The sequence below is a fragment of the Cygnus olor genome, chromosome 2 (assembly GCF_009769625.2).
Source record: "Cygnus olor isolate bCygOlo1 chromosome 2, bCygOlo1.pri.v2, whole genome shotgun sequence".
In the NCBI taxonomy this organism is placed as follows: Eukaryota; Metazoa; Chordata; class Aves; order Anseriformes; family Anatidae; genus Cygnus; species Cygnus olor.
Window position 1 is genome coordinate 15,045,356 of NC_049170.1, and position 17,905 is coordinate 15,063,260.

The window sequence follows — 17,905 nt, forward strand, 5'->3', positions numbered from 1 at the left end:
TTTCACTAGCAGGGGAAGAGGGGACATGACTGACAAAATCTGGCTACTGGCCAGTGCACCTCCAGACCTCTTTATTAGAAACGATATCTGGCAAAAACTGGACCAAGTGTTGTCATCCCATCCGACTAACTTAAGCAAGCTGACTAGTGTTATAAATGTGTCGTCGTTTTTCCTCTGTTCTTAATCCATCATATAGAGGAATGCCAGTCTGGTGGCAGAAGAACTGAGAACTGGCAGTATTGGATGGTTTGTCATTTAGCTTCTGTCCTTACACAATGCTGTTTCTATCCTTAATAAACATTGTCAGCCACCTCACATATGTGGAATTGCAAGTGTTCAATACTGATTTTGTAAATCAGCAAGCCTCGGTGGAAAAGACTAGGTTGTGGATAATCACTTGGGCAATCACTGAGTCCTGGCAGCAGCAGGATGATTAATTGGATTGACCAAGCAATTGCACACCAGAAACAGCAGCCAACTTCGTTTCTGCTCTTGTGGGAGGACATTGCTGCCATTGCAACAACAACTGTAATGTGTTAGCTATGAATATCCTTCCCATACTGTATTAATCAATTAAGATGAATAGTCATTTTTTTAAAGGATCTAAATTACTCGTGTGAAAAAGTCCTCCAAAGTGGACTGGTGCTTCCAAGGGACTGGGCATATATTTCTTATTTCACTCCTAATGCTACTTGAAATTAGGGTTGATTTCTTTTGCTAACTTTGCATGTTCACTTTTTCTCACAAGAGCTCTGCTAGCATCACAGTCTGGAGTTTTCCATTGATGGAAAAAGTTAAAATTTTGCTCCCACATAGCTGGTGTGAATGTTTGGCTGGTTATGAGATTTGACTAGCCCAATTAATTTGGTATCTACATGTGAGCTACCAGGGTAAATGCACTTTGTGGCTGAGGGAGGTGCACTTGGCACATCCATTAGAACCTAGGCCCCACAGGCAGCGGCTTGGTGTCTGAATCTAGACCAGCCCTACTGGCAGACCAAAACAAACGCTGACACCTAAATTTGGGTGTCTAAAATGGCAGTTGCCCTCATCTGACAGCTGAATCCCACTCACAGAGTTCTGAAAAGGGAACAAGGTGTCTGCTCTTTGCTGAAGACAGCAGAGCAAAAGCTTTTCCTTTACATTTGTGACCACTGTTTCACATGCATAAGAATCGCTCTACAATGGGTATGTCTATCATTACTGGATTAGCTTGCAATGAAAAGCTCGTCTAACAATTATAGGAAGTTCTGCAGCTAACAATATTGTCATTTGAAGCAGTTATCATTAGCTTTTGAATTGAATGCCACACAAATGCATGAGGATAGTTTATACTTTACTGAACATTATAATTTGAGTCTCAAAAGCACGACAGTACGTTGTTGACATTTTCAATATTAACACTTCAGCGAGAAGGGTTTAGAAACTTCTTGGGGTAGCTTTTGTATTTTTGAAAGTTCAGTTCCATTTAAACACTGCAAAATTGATTAGCAGTTTTTGCAAAATTCTTTCAAATGGAAAGAGTTACATAAATGCTAAGCATTATTATCATTGTTAAGCCCATACAGAATCTGTAGGAAGGCCATAAATCCTCAAAATTAGCTGATCTGAAATTTCAGACATATGCATTTTTATTGTGTCGTGTCATAAAGCAACACTGTTCAGTGAAGACAAGTTAATACGAATATCCACATTGTGAGACTGAAGCACTCTGGTCAAATGCTTCTCCAGATACTGGATTTCAATAGCAAGAGCACTGCTGATTACGGCTGAAGTACACAGCAAATTCCAGGTTCTCGTCTGTGCCACAGTGTGTTCACATAATCATTTTAATCTTTCCCACAGTAGTCTGCACTGACATTTTCCGTATGTGCACTTAATTCAGTATATGCTAATGGAGGAGTTAAGCCACACCATGTGTACACACATACACATGCACACAAGGAGGGGGCTCTATATAAAAAATAATGTAGCATTAAGTTCAAGTTACTTATATAAAAATATTTCCAGATTTTAAAACTATTACAAATGAGAAAGGGATAGAGCAATATTTAGCTGCTAGCTACTATTCTTTTCAAGAGTATGTCTACATACTTTTCTTTGGTCATTTGGTTCTTCTGAGTTTAGAGACATAATGTTTAATATTAGTATTAAAGATAGCATATCCAGAAGAAGACAGAAACAAAGTTATATTTTAAACAATATTCAAAAATAAATAATCAAAATACCTGTATTTTTGTCATGTGAAGGGAATAAGACTTGCACAGCGGTTTAGACTTAACACACAGAAAATTAATTAAGAGAAAAAAAATCACATTTTGGGTTTCAATATAGTTGGAAGTCTTGTAAGTCTCATTTTTTGGTCTGATTTTGTAAATGTTACTTACTGTAACTGCTTACTGAGTACTTTGGTTATAATTAACAGGAAGATGTATAATGCATTTGGGCTCTGATTTTTAATACTGTGTATGTGTATTAACACATTTTATTAGCAATTGCAGAAAATGTTCTAAAAAATTCCTGGTGGATACGAACATAATTATTTGCAAAACACTTCAACAATCAGTTCTCTCCCACTTGAATAGGAGTAAGTATGCTTCATTGAACCATGCATGGGAAAATCTTAATGTTATGCTGCAAACGGTGCTATTTAAGAGTTCAAATGTATTAAATAGCCAATAAGCAGATACATGAGAAAACTTGGTTAACATGAAACTGGGGACCCTAGTGTCTGCACCTGTGGGAAGTGAAGTGATATTCATGGTCAGAAATGAGAACGATCACCAGCACATCTCATGGCAGTCTGTATAACACTGAGGCCAATATCACCAGTTATCACCAGATAATTCAGTTTTATAAGCATGTCAGGTAACAATGTTTTCTCCTGACTGTATTACTTGATGCCACGTTATTGCTGTACTGTCAAATTTCATGCACTAAAATACACAAATATACACAAATATTTTTTTTGCTCAAATTGATGTCAGCCAGTGTTCAAATATTTGATGATACATTTACCATTGAAATTAAAATTACATTCCAGAATCTAGCAATATTTAGAAAATTGCTGTTTTCTTTTGCTTTTCCCATTCAGTTGAGATTTATAAAGGGATAAATACATTCTGCCATGGGGTAATTAACACAGGGCTACAAATTGGAAGTGAAATCTGCAGAGAGATGAAATCAACAAGTACAGGTCATCTGCAGGCCTATTTTTCCTTCTGCACCTTCCAAGTGATTAAGGCTGTAATGTTTCTGAATTGCAGCTCTGGAATATAGGACTATGTAAATATATCTTTTATATTTTAAAAATAGACACAATTTAAATTTGAAATGGCTTTAGGATTTAAGCCTGAGTCCTTTGTCACTCTAAATTTAAAAAAAAATAATTATCCTGTTGGAGGTTGCTGAAATTTCAGAAGAGCGTGCTGTCAGCTAAACACTTGCAGTTTTCTTGTCCATTTTTCCCCTCTTAAAATAAAAAGCAATCTGTAAGGAAAAATCTTCTACGAAGATTGCATAATTAAAAAATTATGTTGGCTTAAATTAATTTTTCTCAGATTACTCCTATTTACATTTTCTTTTTGTTTATATGGTTGTTTTTCTTTCCACTAGGCCTGAATATGAGTGAAACTTGTGGTTTACAGGCCACTAGTAGTGGACATAGAAAAGAAGAATTAGGCTGAGGTATAATTCAGGGCATTTACATTAATCACTGAACCATTGATGTAGATGTTGCTGCCTGTTGAAGGGAGTTCAGCTGGTCAATTTTACCCCCAGATCAGTACCCTTGGTCAATACTTGTGGTATTGTTAAGGAAAATAGGTCTGCCTGTCTGTGCCACCCTCCTATTCCCTCTTTTCTTACCAGGATCTCTGTTAGCACAGAAAGAACAATTTGCTTGGGGCTCAGTCTGATGAAGACGCTTGAATTTAGACTTTCACATTCAGGCTCAGAGCTGGATTCTCATGCTCATACACAGTTGTCTCATGTCATTTGAGTTGTCACAGTCTCTGAGATGCCAGCACAGGGCTGGCAGATGTGACATGGACCTGTGGGAGACTTTGTCTTGCAGCTGGAGGTCCGGCAGTGTTTCCTGGGGCTGTTGGGTGGCTGTAGCTGCCCATGTTTGAGCAGCTGAATCGAAGCTGGCTATCCAAGCTCCCAAAGGAGGCCTAAACAGCAGTGTCACGACTATCTGTAGAGCGACTCTTTTCATGCTAGGACACGCTGACTGGCACAGCAGCACCGTTAACTCTCTGGAGGCTGCTGAATTACAGCTCCCTTGGCTGTAACAGGAGCTTGCACATGTAGCTCATTTGAACTCACCTACTGCAGATACCTGCATTGTAGTGTCTTAAACTGTACTCTGAATCCTGCCCTTTGCATAGCCCCTTTACAAAGACTGCTCTTGAATGCCATGTGGCTAAGTGTAAAATTTCCAAAAATGTACAAGTAACCTAACTTTGAGGCTTTTCTATTTTCGGAAGAAGCAAGGCTTGCTTTCAGAAGAGACAGAGGCTTTGAGTAGGCTGCTCTTGTTAACAGTCGGTGAGCAAGCTGTCTTTGGAAATGGCACATAGCAGGGGGGTGCACAGAGCTGCAGTTGGGATGGATAGATGTTGTCACACCGTAGCCATGACTGTATTAGATGAAAAAGGAGCACATTTTACTAATGGAAGGGAAGAGACAGCTCAGTGCTTCATTTTGCGATGATGACAGAGCATTAAATCGGTCTGGGGAGACTGATGGGGAGAAGGTTGGTTTTTTTTCAGTTCACTGTGTATGTGTGTGATACATCAAATTTTCTAAAATGCCAATGAAACTTTGAAGCCCAGATCAAATTTTAGTAATAGGTTTGTGTGCTTTTGAAAACATGACCTGTACTCAGTTTGTGTTTGTCAGATGGCTAAATGTCGCCTGTTTTTATCTGTCACTTTTAATCATAGAGCTAAACAAATGCACTTGGGTACAAAATCCCAATATAGCATCACTTTTCATTTGTAACTTTAACATAATGCACATGTTGATACTTTCTGTGAAGAAACTGCCCACTTTTAGGAGGTGCCAGATTCAGTTTGTTTACATTTTAAACAAATCACACACATTTTAAACAATGTGTAGAAGAAACTACTTCTACTGTTTACTGCATATATACATACATAGCATACATATATACATGTGTGTTTTATTCTTGGGATTTTAAATTTTGAAAAAAGTATGATTTTTGTAGTATTGGGCCAAGAAAGTACATAAAAATTAATCTCTAAAGACAGCCATTAGAGCCACTAAATCTGTCAGGTTTTGATGGACTACAAGACGATATGAACCATGTCTGGCCAGTCTCAGACAGGTCAGGTAATAGCACAAACATCCTAAGATGCATAAAACAACCAATAAACTCTGAGAACTATGGCTAGTCCTTTATTTCACTTAATAATGAAAGAAAAGAGTGTGGATAATCAGACTTCTGCCTTAAAGACCACTGTTGATCATGGTGTTGCTTAGATCTAGTCTTCAATATCCAATGTACACCTGAGACTCCATGACAAACTGAAACTGGAAACACGTCAGTGGTTTTCATTAAGATAGGCTGCCCAAAGTGTCTGTTAACTGCTGCTTTCAGATGAAAGGGGGGAAAAGTTAGTTTCAGCCTTCTTTTAATTTTTCAGAATTCAAGCAAAAACTAGAGAATTTCGAGAGAGACAAGCTCGTGAACGGGACTATGCAGAGATACAGGACTTTAACCGGACGTTTGGCTGTGATGCGGACCCAATGTATGCAGGGATTGCTTCCTATGACTCTTCTTCAAATAGCGGCACGATAACGCTGACCACCAGACCGCAGAGCCCGAGGGAAGGGCAGACAGTTGAAGCCTTGTACGCCCAAGTGAAGAAACCACGGAATTCAAAGTCTTCACCTGTAGACAGGTAGGCACCAGACAGCAATCAATATGCTCTTTCGAAATCCACCCTCCTAATGCTTGTGTCGTGGGAGATGACTGTATGTCAATTGGCAAGTCAGAACTCCATTTTTATTAATGGCTTTTAAAAAGCCTTTATGTAGAAAAGTATTGAGCTCACACAAATCAAACTGTGGCAGAATGGGATCTGAAAGTTTATCCTACAGAGCCACAGATTTTCTTCTCATTCTTCAGATGGTTTCGAGTTTTAGAGCCCCTGTTTGTTGTAATTTAATTTAAATTCAAACTTGTGACATCATCTAATTTATTTATCAGAGCTCTAACTAATATAACTCTTGAATACCACCTTTCCAACCTATTCACAGAAGTTACAAAATCTTTGGAAAGTTCTTACTGTTAAAGCAGAAGTGGGTTAAAGCTTACCTGGATTTTAGTCCTATCACAGTCCTGAACTTCTGTCTAGTGGGTGGAACTTTGTGATAAAATACAGACCAAGTGAGTAAACTCCAAGCTTGACTTATGAGTTACGTTCTCTTCTCAGGCTGTAGCTTATGATTTATGCTTTTCCTGGGGTTACATTATCTGAACTATGTCATGCTAGGTTTTATGTTGAAATCCAGCAAAATTCTGGTTTCTGTTGATGGAGTTTTGAGTTCATTCAAAAACCTGAAGCTAAAAAACAGGCATGTAAACTAACATAAAGTAGAAATAACCAAAGGCAAAATTCATAGCTTTTTTGCACTTTAACAATGGAAATACATCTGTTTTCTTGGCTGACATCTATGACGTTGAAGTTCTGCATTTTCTCAGCTTTACAAAAATGAACATTGAAATCCTAGTACAGGAGGTATTGTTAACTCATTCCGAGGGTATTAATTTAGCTCATAGTAAAATAACTTGTAGTTTTGTTTTCTACCCCATTCTTTCCAGAAGAAAAATACTGGACATTCGCTTAAATGAGCAGAACAGTATCATTGGTTACAGTGTTGGAGGTCTGTACAACTGTCCATATGGAGTGGCATTGATCTTGCCTATTCTGTTTTGAGTGTTAAATGGAGTCATTTGTTCTTAAGGAAAGCAGCTGTCATGCAGAGTCCAGTTAATTGTCTAAAAGTTTTTTAATGAGGACTGGTTGGTGTATTTAACCTTCTGCTATATCTATTTTTTTTTAAAGTTTCTTTGCATAATATTGGAAAAAAAAAATGTTGTCTGACATGACAAATAAGGACATTTCAGATGCATACATTTTTACTAAAAATGAGTAGCACAGCTGCCTTTTTATTTTCTCACACAGTTATTCTGTATTGCACTGTGTAAAAGGTCTATTTTATGTATTAAATAAACATAGTTTATATATTGTAGATATGTATGTTTATATATTGTAGATATGTATGTTATTTCAGTGGAGGAAGCAAAATGATTTGAAAAAAGACAGCTTCATCTGTGCTCTTAAAATTTTATGTTACGTAGCCTTATATTGACCAGCCCTGGTATGCCCAAATGCCTGACATTTCAGCACTTTTGTTATTTTGGAAATCAAGATAGCTTGGTTGGATACGGCAGCCACGTGGTGCCTCTCGCGGCTGTTTTTGTTAGACCAAAGGCAGTGTTTCATGCCTGAGTTGAACGGCATCAATGTCACATCAACAAAAAAAAAAGTTCTTTGATGCAAACCTGGCACGGGGAAATATAAGACCTGTGTGACCTAGCTAACTCTGTGTGATTGCTGATAAAAGAGCAAGAAGAGAGTGAGTAAAACTGAAGATAACGGTGTACTGAGGGAACCTGATGTTAATGATAAGGGTGGGATTGAAGAGCAGTGTGACAGTTTCGCACATTCAAGCTGCTCTGCCAGAGCCCGGGAGCACAGAAGGCCCCGACTCACTCAGCTGGATCATGCTGGGAAAAAAGGCCAGGCCTGGCATGCATAACGGGCTGGAGCAGAGGCAGGAAATGCAAGTCGGGTATGAGAGCAAGAATCATAGAATAATTTGGGTTGGAAGAGGCCGTAAAGATCATCCAGTTCCAACCCCCCTGCCACGGGCAGGAACACCTGCCACTAGACAAGAAAAGCCATCCCTGGTTTAGTGATAAGCGGATGATATAGGACATTCAGCAAGAAATACCTGGAAAGAAATACATAGGTCAGATGGAAAAAGATTATTACTTACTACCAATGTCCTCTGATGTATCTGTTTGGGGGAACCCAGGTATGAGCTTGTGGCTGAGCATCCCAAGGCTACTCTGCATTCTACACATTTCATCTTAGATGTATTAAGGAAATATCATCTGAACATCATTTTTTAGGAATAGTTCTGTCTGTGTGGGCCTGAGATGCTTGTTAGATGAGAGGTCACCCTGTCTGTAGGATATCTGGCTTCTAACCCAGTGTACATCACCACTTGTTTCTTGCTGTCCCTTTCCAGCACTGAGACCTTCCCCCTTCACGTGGCATCTCTTGTGATGTCCCTTGCTACAGCAAGTATCCAAGTGCCTCTTCATGAGGCTTTTCTCCAGGGAGCTCTTTCCTCTGCAGGCTGATTTATCCTCATACTGCTACAAGAAATCTGAGGAGAAATAGTCGGTTACAGCTCTGCGTTCTTAACATAGCGTTTATGTTGGCGTTCACCTGCACCAAGTGTTACTTTCCCTGTTTTACCGCTTTGCCCTGCCATCCTTTTCTTCCTTTGTGAGTTTCAGAGTTTACCTAAATAGAAGCCGTCCCTTCCAGCCCTTGTGGATGGGAAGAGAAATCACTAACACACGCTGCCCGCGCGCTGAACTGCCAGGAGCTGGTAACGGCCAGGCTGTCTCAAATCTTTAGCACATACATATTAAAAGCAGAGTTGTTTACATGGGAAATGTTATTTCTATTCAGTTTGGTGCTTAGTGCCAAACACAATCTGACATTTAAATGTGTCCAAAAGGTTATTTAAAAGTCTCTTACAAAGAAGCCCATAACAAAATGTCCCATAATAGTTTGCATACCATTGTTGAACACATGACAAATTTTTCCTTAACTTGCAAGTGAATTACTGCATCTGTGTGTGAGGCCTTGTCAGGGTTTGTTTTTCTTTAATATTCCTCAAGCTTCTCTCTTATTTTCATGAACACATGCCACCAACTGATGCAAATTTAACTGTGTCATGGTGTGTGAACGATAGCAAAGTGAAGGACAAGTATGTGAACTGCTTTGTCAGAATAATGTGTTTTGTTTTGTTTGGTTTTGTTTTTTAAATTTTTATTTATTTTTTGCAAGTTTGAGGATATTATGAGGGCAACTACAACTAACTAAGCTTTACCCAAAGGTGGTACTGTCAAGTTGTCAGGCAGAGATCCCCAAGATATTTTATAACCTAACTTGAAACCAGGGTTAAAAGCAAGCCTGTGCTTTTGTTCTCCTTCTTCGGTGTATTTAATATTTGTCCATATCCCAAGCGCACTTTAATTGGCAGATAGAACAAAACAATAAAAAGATGAAAAAAATGTTTATTCCCTAATCATTTTGTCCATTTATTTCTCTAAATTAGAAAATGGATTGTACAATGCCAAAACACAGCAAAGGAGAAAGAATTGTTAACTTACTGAGTGGAAACTTGCACATCAGTGTATGTGTGGAAGTAACATTGCTTCAAACATCTTACCAACAAGAGCTATTAGAAAAAAAGCCTATAAATAGTAAATTTTTACTCAAAATTCTTTACAGGACTTGAAACTATTTTAGAATTGCTTTAATGCAGATTTATGTTGGATCAGAGTTAAATAAATAATTGATGGATATTGGTGGCTTTCTTTTTTACTTCTTCCAGTGCTAGTTATTATCTGTTAAATATGTAGTTGAAATTAAAAGCTCAAAATAAAGAACCTTCCATATGTAATCCATATGCAAGTGTAGATCCTGTAAATCTTGAAATACATTTTAAATTCCAGTTATACTAGTCATAGCAATTCTCTCTAGTAGCACTAAGAAAGTGTTTTCTGATCCTGATCCTAAAGAATTAAAGCAGAATCTTTTCCTTAACAGAAAAGCAATTTATTGCTTAGAGGAAATGAAACTCTAGCAATAAATAAACAAATAAGATCTGTTGGGGGTGATTGGTGATCAGGATAGCTGCTTATCCATCAGCTGGCCTTGCTACATTAGCTCCATCCTACGTATCAATAGCTTACAGAGATAGGCTGCTAAGCATTTTTTTCACTTAGCAACTTTTAATGTTAGCCATTACTGGAGCAAAATCTAGGTGGAATGTATAATCCATGTTTATTTTACAGTACTGGAAAGAAATGTCTTGAGAATTGTGTTCTTGTGGATAAAGCTTTTACTTTAACTGAGAAATGTCTCTAGTATGTTTTGCATCACAAGGAAGAGAAGCTGCACTACTGATCAATAGTATTTTTCATGTAGATGACAATGATGCTATACAATGGGGTTTTATGGCGATCACCTGACACCCATAGTTGAGCAGTATGTAGAAAGACAAGTCCTAATGGACGTTTACTGGCTGTCACTGTGTAATCATTTCCCACCAAGAGTGCATTGTCCTGAAATATAATTGAAATAAAATAGGCACTGAGCTGCTGTAAATCTAAATAGCTTGAAAATAGTAGGCTAGACTCCCACAGCTTGCTGAGGACATTTTAATGGAAACATAAATACCATAATCATATGCTTTTTGCATGCATTTTACCATTAAAAAGAAAAAAAAAAATGTTCATTTTAGAAAGGGAGACCTTTATGAACTGGTTTCTTTTCTATCAGAAGTGGAATCAAGTTATGTCAACGGAATATTTGGGAACTGAAAATCAACCCATTTGCTTTAACTGTCATCTGCTCTGTGCTAAGAGGCAAAAATGCTGTTTTTAAGGTCAGGCCGCATACTTTGCTTACTGCTTTTCCAAAAAGAAAAGGAGAACATTTTATTTAGATGTTAACTTTTATTCACTCAGTAGTATCTTTGTGCTTAAATTGGCACGAGAGTAATGAATCCTGGAAGCTGGAAAGAAACAGTCTAATATAACATAGGAATATGTTAAAAGCAGACCCTGGCTTTCTAGTGTGTGTAAAATGATTCTTAGCAATAGCAGAATGGGTCGTAAAAGCTATGAAATGCTATATTGCAATGCCTGGATAAATATTTGTTAAAAAAACAAGACACTTGTGCAGCTATATTAAACTTCTTTATTAGTAGTGTCAGTCATAGGAGTGTGCCTAAAGTCTGTGGAATCATTTATGCATAGAAATCTGAGCTTATTGCCAGTCCCATAGTAGATGAAGATATGAGTTATTACTCAGGGCAATGCATCCCATAAGTGCTAGGAAATTTCTTTTTTCTTAAATGAAGAGAGTTTTAGACAGAAGTTGACTTGAGGAACACCACACAAAGGGGAAGGCTGTGGTGCCGTAACCCATCTAACCAATGACATAGAAAAACTATAGAGCTGTGCAAAAGGCTAACAGCCTAGGTTGAACAAGATTATGAGTAAGCTCTTCCCTCCTACCTTTGTTTACTTCTGTTCACTGATGTGGAAGTGTTTTTGGATGTCCTGAATCCTCGTTCTTCTGTTTATCACTCTCTACCATCAGAGTCCTACGGATGGCATACTTGCAGAGGAAGGCACTGTTCATGTGGGTGGATATACCATAAATTCTTGATTAGCTTGCAGCCATTTCAGAGCAGTCACCCCTTCATTATCCAGGCACCCTAAACAATTGGTAATATTTCAGAAATTAGTAGTAATAGGTTTAAAATTCTTATCTTCCGCAGAGTATCACCCTTTCAAGGCATAATGGAGCTTCATTCCTATGAGAATCTGGCTTCTGTAAAGACTTCCCTGCCCTAGAAAATGGCACATATGCCATTATGGGATCATCAAACAGACTTTCCAAAGCAACCCTGTGGAGAGCCATGGGTTAATGAACTATTTGCAGTTCTCTCCCAAGTAAAACTGAAAGTCATTGTGGTATTTTCTTCCTTTCTGTGATAACCTGGAGAAGGATTAGTTAGAGCCTCTGTGAGACTCTTCATGGGGTTTAATTTCACGTTAGCACTAACACATTGGGGTTTTTTTTTTGTTCCTCTATCCTTCATCCTATAAGCCAGTAATCCTTACCCCCAGGACTGTCTAAAAATTAGCTTGGTCTCTCATAGACCCATGCATTTAGAACCCAATAGACACTATTAGCATTGGTATTTTATTATCTTAGGTTGGTTGTTTTCTTTTGTTCTTCCATCTTGATAGAATATAAGACAAATTTAATATAAATTCATGAGGATTTATGTAGACTCCCTATTGTGAAAGTATGCAGTTGCACTCCCTGTTTGGGTTACTGCTTTGGTGAAATAAGTGGCAGACTCACAGTGAACTCTATTCAGACTCCCATTTTAATTACTTGAAAGTCTTAGGTTTGCTTTTTTTTTTTTTTTTTAAATAGATACCAAACACTGATACTGTTGTGAGAACCACGACTCTCCATTTACCACAGCCACAGCCTCACTTAAGCCCTGGTATTTTTGCTTCCTCTCACTTCAAGTTGACTTGCTGCCTAATCTAAAGCATGAGAGCTATTTGTTTTTACAAAAGCAGAAGAAGTTGGTATCCTACAAATGGCAGCAGTGGGAAAATGCACAGAAAGATAAGAGAGAAATGAACTTTTACTCGGGTTACAAAACACAGAGGTGAAACAGGGCCCAGTGAAGGCAGACTGTCCTTATTGCCCTTATTCTGAGACATTGCTAACTAGCACCCTTTGCTGTAATTAGTAGTATCAATTTGGTTTTGTAATTTTCAATTCTGTAATTCTTTAATTCTTTGCATCTACCACTTATGATGAGCCAAGGTAGTTACAAAGGTAGATCAAAACCAGACACTTTTCTTCAGTTTAAGAGTATTTTGGTATTTAAAGTATATTGTAACTGAATTATATATGTATTTTTAATATTGGGATATTAGTGCAATTTACACACAGATACAGATCAGTTATGCATTTTGTTGCTTGGATAAAAAAGAATGGCCTTTAAATTTCTTCAGATGGTAGGAAGCAGCATTTAATTAAAAATAAAGGAAGGAAACCTAAATGATAAATCCTAGTATAAAACAAAACATGATGTAAAAACTAGAAAAGCCAATGTCTGATACTGAATGGTTATGTATACCTTGAGATTGTATTAAAAAAAAAAAAAAGAAAAAAGAAAGCTTACATGCACATCTTTATTTCCCACTAATACCATCAATAAAATGTGGAGTTCTTCATCCTGAGAAAATTATAGGGAATATCTGAGAATGCAAAGCTGAAAAAGCAAAGGCTTACCAAGTCCTTAAATGAAGTGCTTCAATCCTACCAGTCTAAACTGTTTAAATCTGTCCTTTGCTAGTCTGGTTAACCAAAATTTGGATGGTGAACTGATGTTATGCAGCACTTGAATGCCAAAATTTAATCGATTAAATTTGTTGCTGTTGAACATGGCCCTTTTAAAGTGGAATACAAATTTATGATTCTTCTGTCTTTTATGTCCCTCCAGTCAACCCATCTGTTCCTCTTTGGTGAAAGATTCTGGCTTCTGCTCTCCACGTATTTAAAAAGCTGAGGTTTTGCATTTTTGAGTTGTCTGATTATAGGAGAGGATTGCAGAGGCTGAACTTGTAGGATGTGTTGTGCATTCACAAAATCCTCTCTCTCCTCTTGTTAAAACAAAATACCCAAACTGGAGTTAGCTCTTTAAATTAATACAGCTTATCAGTTGAAAAGTAAAGTAAGAATTAATTTTACATATGTTCTTCTAATCTAGAATACTAGATTTGGAGGTTTTTGGAGATTTCTGTGTTCTGTTATTTTCTTATGAATGGTATCTCTTTCACAGATGAGACAAACTATATTTAACTACATTGTTTATCTTTATGGACAGTCTTGTTTGTTTATGTGACTGAGAAAGCATCCTGCGGATGGTCTTAAGTGGTTTGTCACTAGAGGAAGTTGTGGAATCCAACTGTGGGAAGGAATCCTCTGCAGTAAACTTTAGGAAGGAAAATAACATCGTTACATATAGGTTAGCATGTGTGTTCGTGTTAATTCCTTTTATCATCTTGTAAACTCATTGAATGAGTGCTTATGAAACATACCACGTTGACAACCCCAGAAACTGAGAAGTTGGTCAAAGACCTCATTTCATTTTGTTCCTAGTCAGAAAGTTGAAGGCTAATTCTTTTACACTGTTCCCTCAGCAAACAGCACTTATTACTCAAATATTTTACGTTGTAGCTTATTTTAAAAAAATGTTCCTTAAGGCTCAAACACTATGATATGAGATGTTAAAAGCTTCTTGCACAACCTATTTTATATGATTATGCATTTCTGAAAAATGTTGTTCTAACATCAGACTTATTTACTTGCCATAGATATATATATATATAATATATATATGTTTTTTTTTTTCACTCCTTAAAATACTGGTGACATTTAAACAGCTTTTCAGTTTGATGCATTTATAGAAATCTTTCTTATGTATATGGAATATTTTTACAGTAAATAGATCATATATTTGTAACGGACAGGTAATTTCATCTGCCTTGAGTTTAGACAGTGATATAGCATATAGGGCTTAATTTATGAAAGCAAAAGCAAAAGAACAGATTTTGCTTAATTTTAATTTTTGTGTATAGTTTTGTGACAATAACACATGGCACACCTGAGTTGCATCGCATGCTATGATGTGTCTTCTGTGTGCAGCAGTTCAGTCTTGATTACAGCTTTCTCTCATTCCTAGGTTTCCCTTTAAAGGAAAGTACACTACAAACTAGGATGAAAAGAAAAGGCAGTATTACTACTACTAACATTTTAAAAAGCAATTAGAACCTGTGCCACACAAGGAATATGAGAAGTAAAGTCCCTCACACTTCTAATTTCCACTTATCTTGGGGAAGGAAATTTATTTGCAGAAGACCGCAGTACCACAGTATCAGGCCTCCTAGGCAGTAGGAGTAATTGTCCTAAAAGCTCTCTGACCTGGCAAAAAAAGGAGACAGAAAATAGTAACATGGGTCTTTATTTCCTGAGATGTAGTTCATGGCTCATTAATAGTTGCGGTATATACCATGGGGTATTGTATGCTGCAGATGAAACAAGCAGAAGTTGCCCCTGTCATTATTTTGTAATTGTAATAATAGATATAGTGTAAAAAAAATAGAGGAAAAAGAAACAGAACATTATGTGATGCATTTTTTTTGCACATCTTCTTAAACTGTGCTGCGTCTGCTTGCTTAAGATAAACTCTGTGCATATTTGCTAAAATGTTGTCAAATTAACCCACCCGTTTCAGAGGATTGCTAAATGCCCATCAAGGAATGGAGGGATGCACTGAAGCTATTTTAATTAGCAAAGTGTGATTTAAAGGTTGCTAAAATCAAAAAGAGCTTATTCATTTTTCATCAATAATCATTTTCCTTAATATTTCATCAAAACCTGCTGATTCGGAGACCACCTTCTGGGCTTTGATTCATTATGACTGCAGACATAATTTAATTTTTCCCCCATTCCTCATTCTGTGATACGCTCTTTCATCTTTGAGACATTGTTAAGATGTTTCTAGCATTCACAGATTGCTAATTGATCCAACTTTTTTAAAACTGTACTTAAGACAGAGTCTTCTTTTCTGTAGAAGCAATTTTTCATACATTTGCTTTTACTAATGTTTCTTTCCATCTTTGTATCTGATAAAGTATGAATTCTCATACAGACGTGAAAAATTGAGAACACGTGGCTTTCCTTTTTTGGCCCTAGTATGGTCAATTTGTGTTTCAGAATACTTTTTGGAAACACTTTTAATATTAAGGTTAAAGATGATACACAAATGTTTTCATACCAATGGTGTCTGCATCCCAGTAGTACTACTGCATCCAGGGATGTGCTAGATTCTTCTGATTACGAATTTGACGTGGTCCCCCATTTAGTTTTACTTTGCATATATGACAAGTGAGGCAAAAATACTAGAGAGATGATTGAGTGAAATTTAAAGGGTTGTTATGGTCAGTAAGATTGAGGAGTTACCGAATTAGGCCTTTAGTTCATCTAAAACAAACTTGGAATTAAAACAGAGCTGTAAGTAATGTTTTTATCTAGGTCTTTGGGGGATCATGAAGAAAAGCAATTATGAGAATTTATGCAAAGCATTTTGTGAAAGGATGTACGCTTAAAAGAAATTGCTCCTTTCACTCCAGCAGGGCTGTTCATCTAAGTTTTGTCTACATTATTGTACTCTGGTAATATTTTAGTCCCAAAATGCTGTTCTGTTACTATTTTAACTCGAGTTTCATAACCTGTTTCTTTCTGTCACTATTTTAACTCGAGTTTCATAACCTGTTTCTTCTTGGAAGGTCTCCCTGTAGAGTAGTACCCAGGAAACTTTTAATTCAGATAGTGTATTAAACAACAAATTATTGATTGCTTGGCATCAACAAAATTTAGTGGATTGAAACAGTCTCACTGCAGTGAAGTGTACCCTGAACTTTTTCTGTGGGTGGCTGGAGAAAATTCACAATCCTCATTTTTCTTCAATCACCTCTCACTGATGAAAAGCCTGTCACACTTTGTGGATGCAGTTGATGTCCAAACTGTGCACACCCATTGTGACTGAGGGCAGGACCGTCTTTTTCTCTTAATATTCATAGCAATTTTCCTCAATCCGGTCTAGTTAGAATTTCAAAAAATGTCCTTTACGTCTTGCGTAGATCGTCAGAGCTAAATTGTTGCTTCTCTTCTAAAGTTCATAGAGACTGAATTTCACTAGCTTTCATTAGTTACACTATTTTTGATATAGTTAAAATTGCTGCAGCTTAAGATGTCAGAATTTCACAGGAAAATAGATAAAACTGAGACAGCATTTAGTGTCAGGAATAATCCTACTATATTGGACCTCATGCTTACCTTTTTAAATATTCCTTCTCACACTCACATACCTCCATCGTCTATGCAGCATGTTATCTGTGAGTGTGTATCCATATTCAGTAGAGCACATACACATGTGCAGAATAAGATGCAGACACATGAATGTGTCTTGCTGGCAGATTTTTTATGTGTGTATTTATCTATGTTAGTATGTGTATAAAAAATAATCTCTAAAAATTCCTTCGCTCCAGAGGAAGTGACTTCCAGAGCTCATCTAGTCCAAGCCCCTGCTCAAAGCAGGTTTGATCAGGTCAGGTTGCTCAGGGCTGTAGTCATATCTCTCAGGATGGAGATTTCATCAGCTCCCTGGGTGCCTGTTCCAGCATTTGACTATCTTCTTCATACTAACTATATGAAACAAACAAACAACAAAAAAAAAGACCTTCTAATATCAGAATTTTCTGTGCTTCAGTTTGTGTCTATTGCTTCTCATCCTGTTGCTGTGCAACCCTGAAAAGTCTGGTGTGTATGTAAAAAAAAAAAAAAAAAATCACCTTCTGTAAGATTAGGAATATTGTAACAACTGACTCAAAATTTTCAGGCATTGAAAAAATTTTCTAAAACAATCAGGATAATAAGGTTTGCCTTGCAAAATAATGCTTCTTTGTTAACATTTAGCTTTTCCTAATGATTGGGAAGTTTTTAATCATATATCACCTGTTGTATTTCCATATTTCAGAGGTACGCTCAGGTATGTGGCTTGTTTCTCCCAAATTATTTTCAATATAGCTGTTGTCTTTTTCTCCGCTACACTAAGCTTAGTATGAACAGGAAGCTTGAGGACAAATCATAACTCTTCATTGCTCTTAAAATATAGGAAGCTGCCTTTTGTCCTTTATTTCACAGCTTTTGTATTATGGGTACAGCATTTGATTCCACCAAAACCTCTCAAAGTACTTTCCAAAAACCACTCAGAGCTCTGTCTGCTATTGGATTGCATATGCTCCTTAGGTGTACTTATACATACTTTTACATGTACCTTTGAGTTGATCCTGTTCTGCCAGAGGATTAGTGTATTGCTCTCCTGCTCAGGCATGGTTACT

At 37.1% G+C, this 17,905-nt stretch overlaps 1 protein-coding gene across 24 annotated transcripts in view; it reads left to right on the plus strand.

Moving 5' to 3' along the window:
• Positions 1–17,905, plus strand: part of PARD3 (par-3 family cell polarity regulator) — a 453,149-nt gene that overhangs the window by 338,705 nt on the left and 96,539 nt on the right. For all 24 annotated transcript variants that reach the window (XM_040546998.1, XM_040546987.1, XM_040546992.1 and 21 more), the window contains one exon: positions 5,673–5,930. In XM_040546998.1, the coding sequence (XP_040402932.1) occupies positions 5,673–5,930 (258 nt within the window). The remainder of the gene's footprint in view (positions 1–5,672; positions 5,931–17,905) is intronic.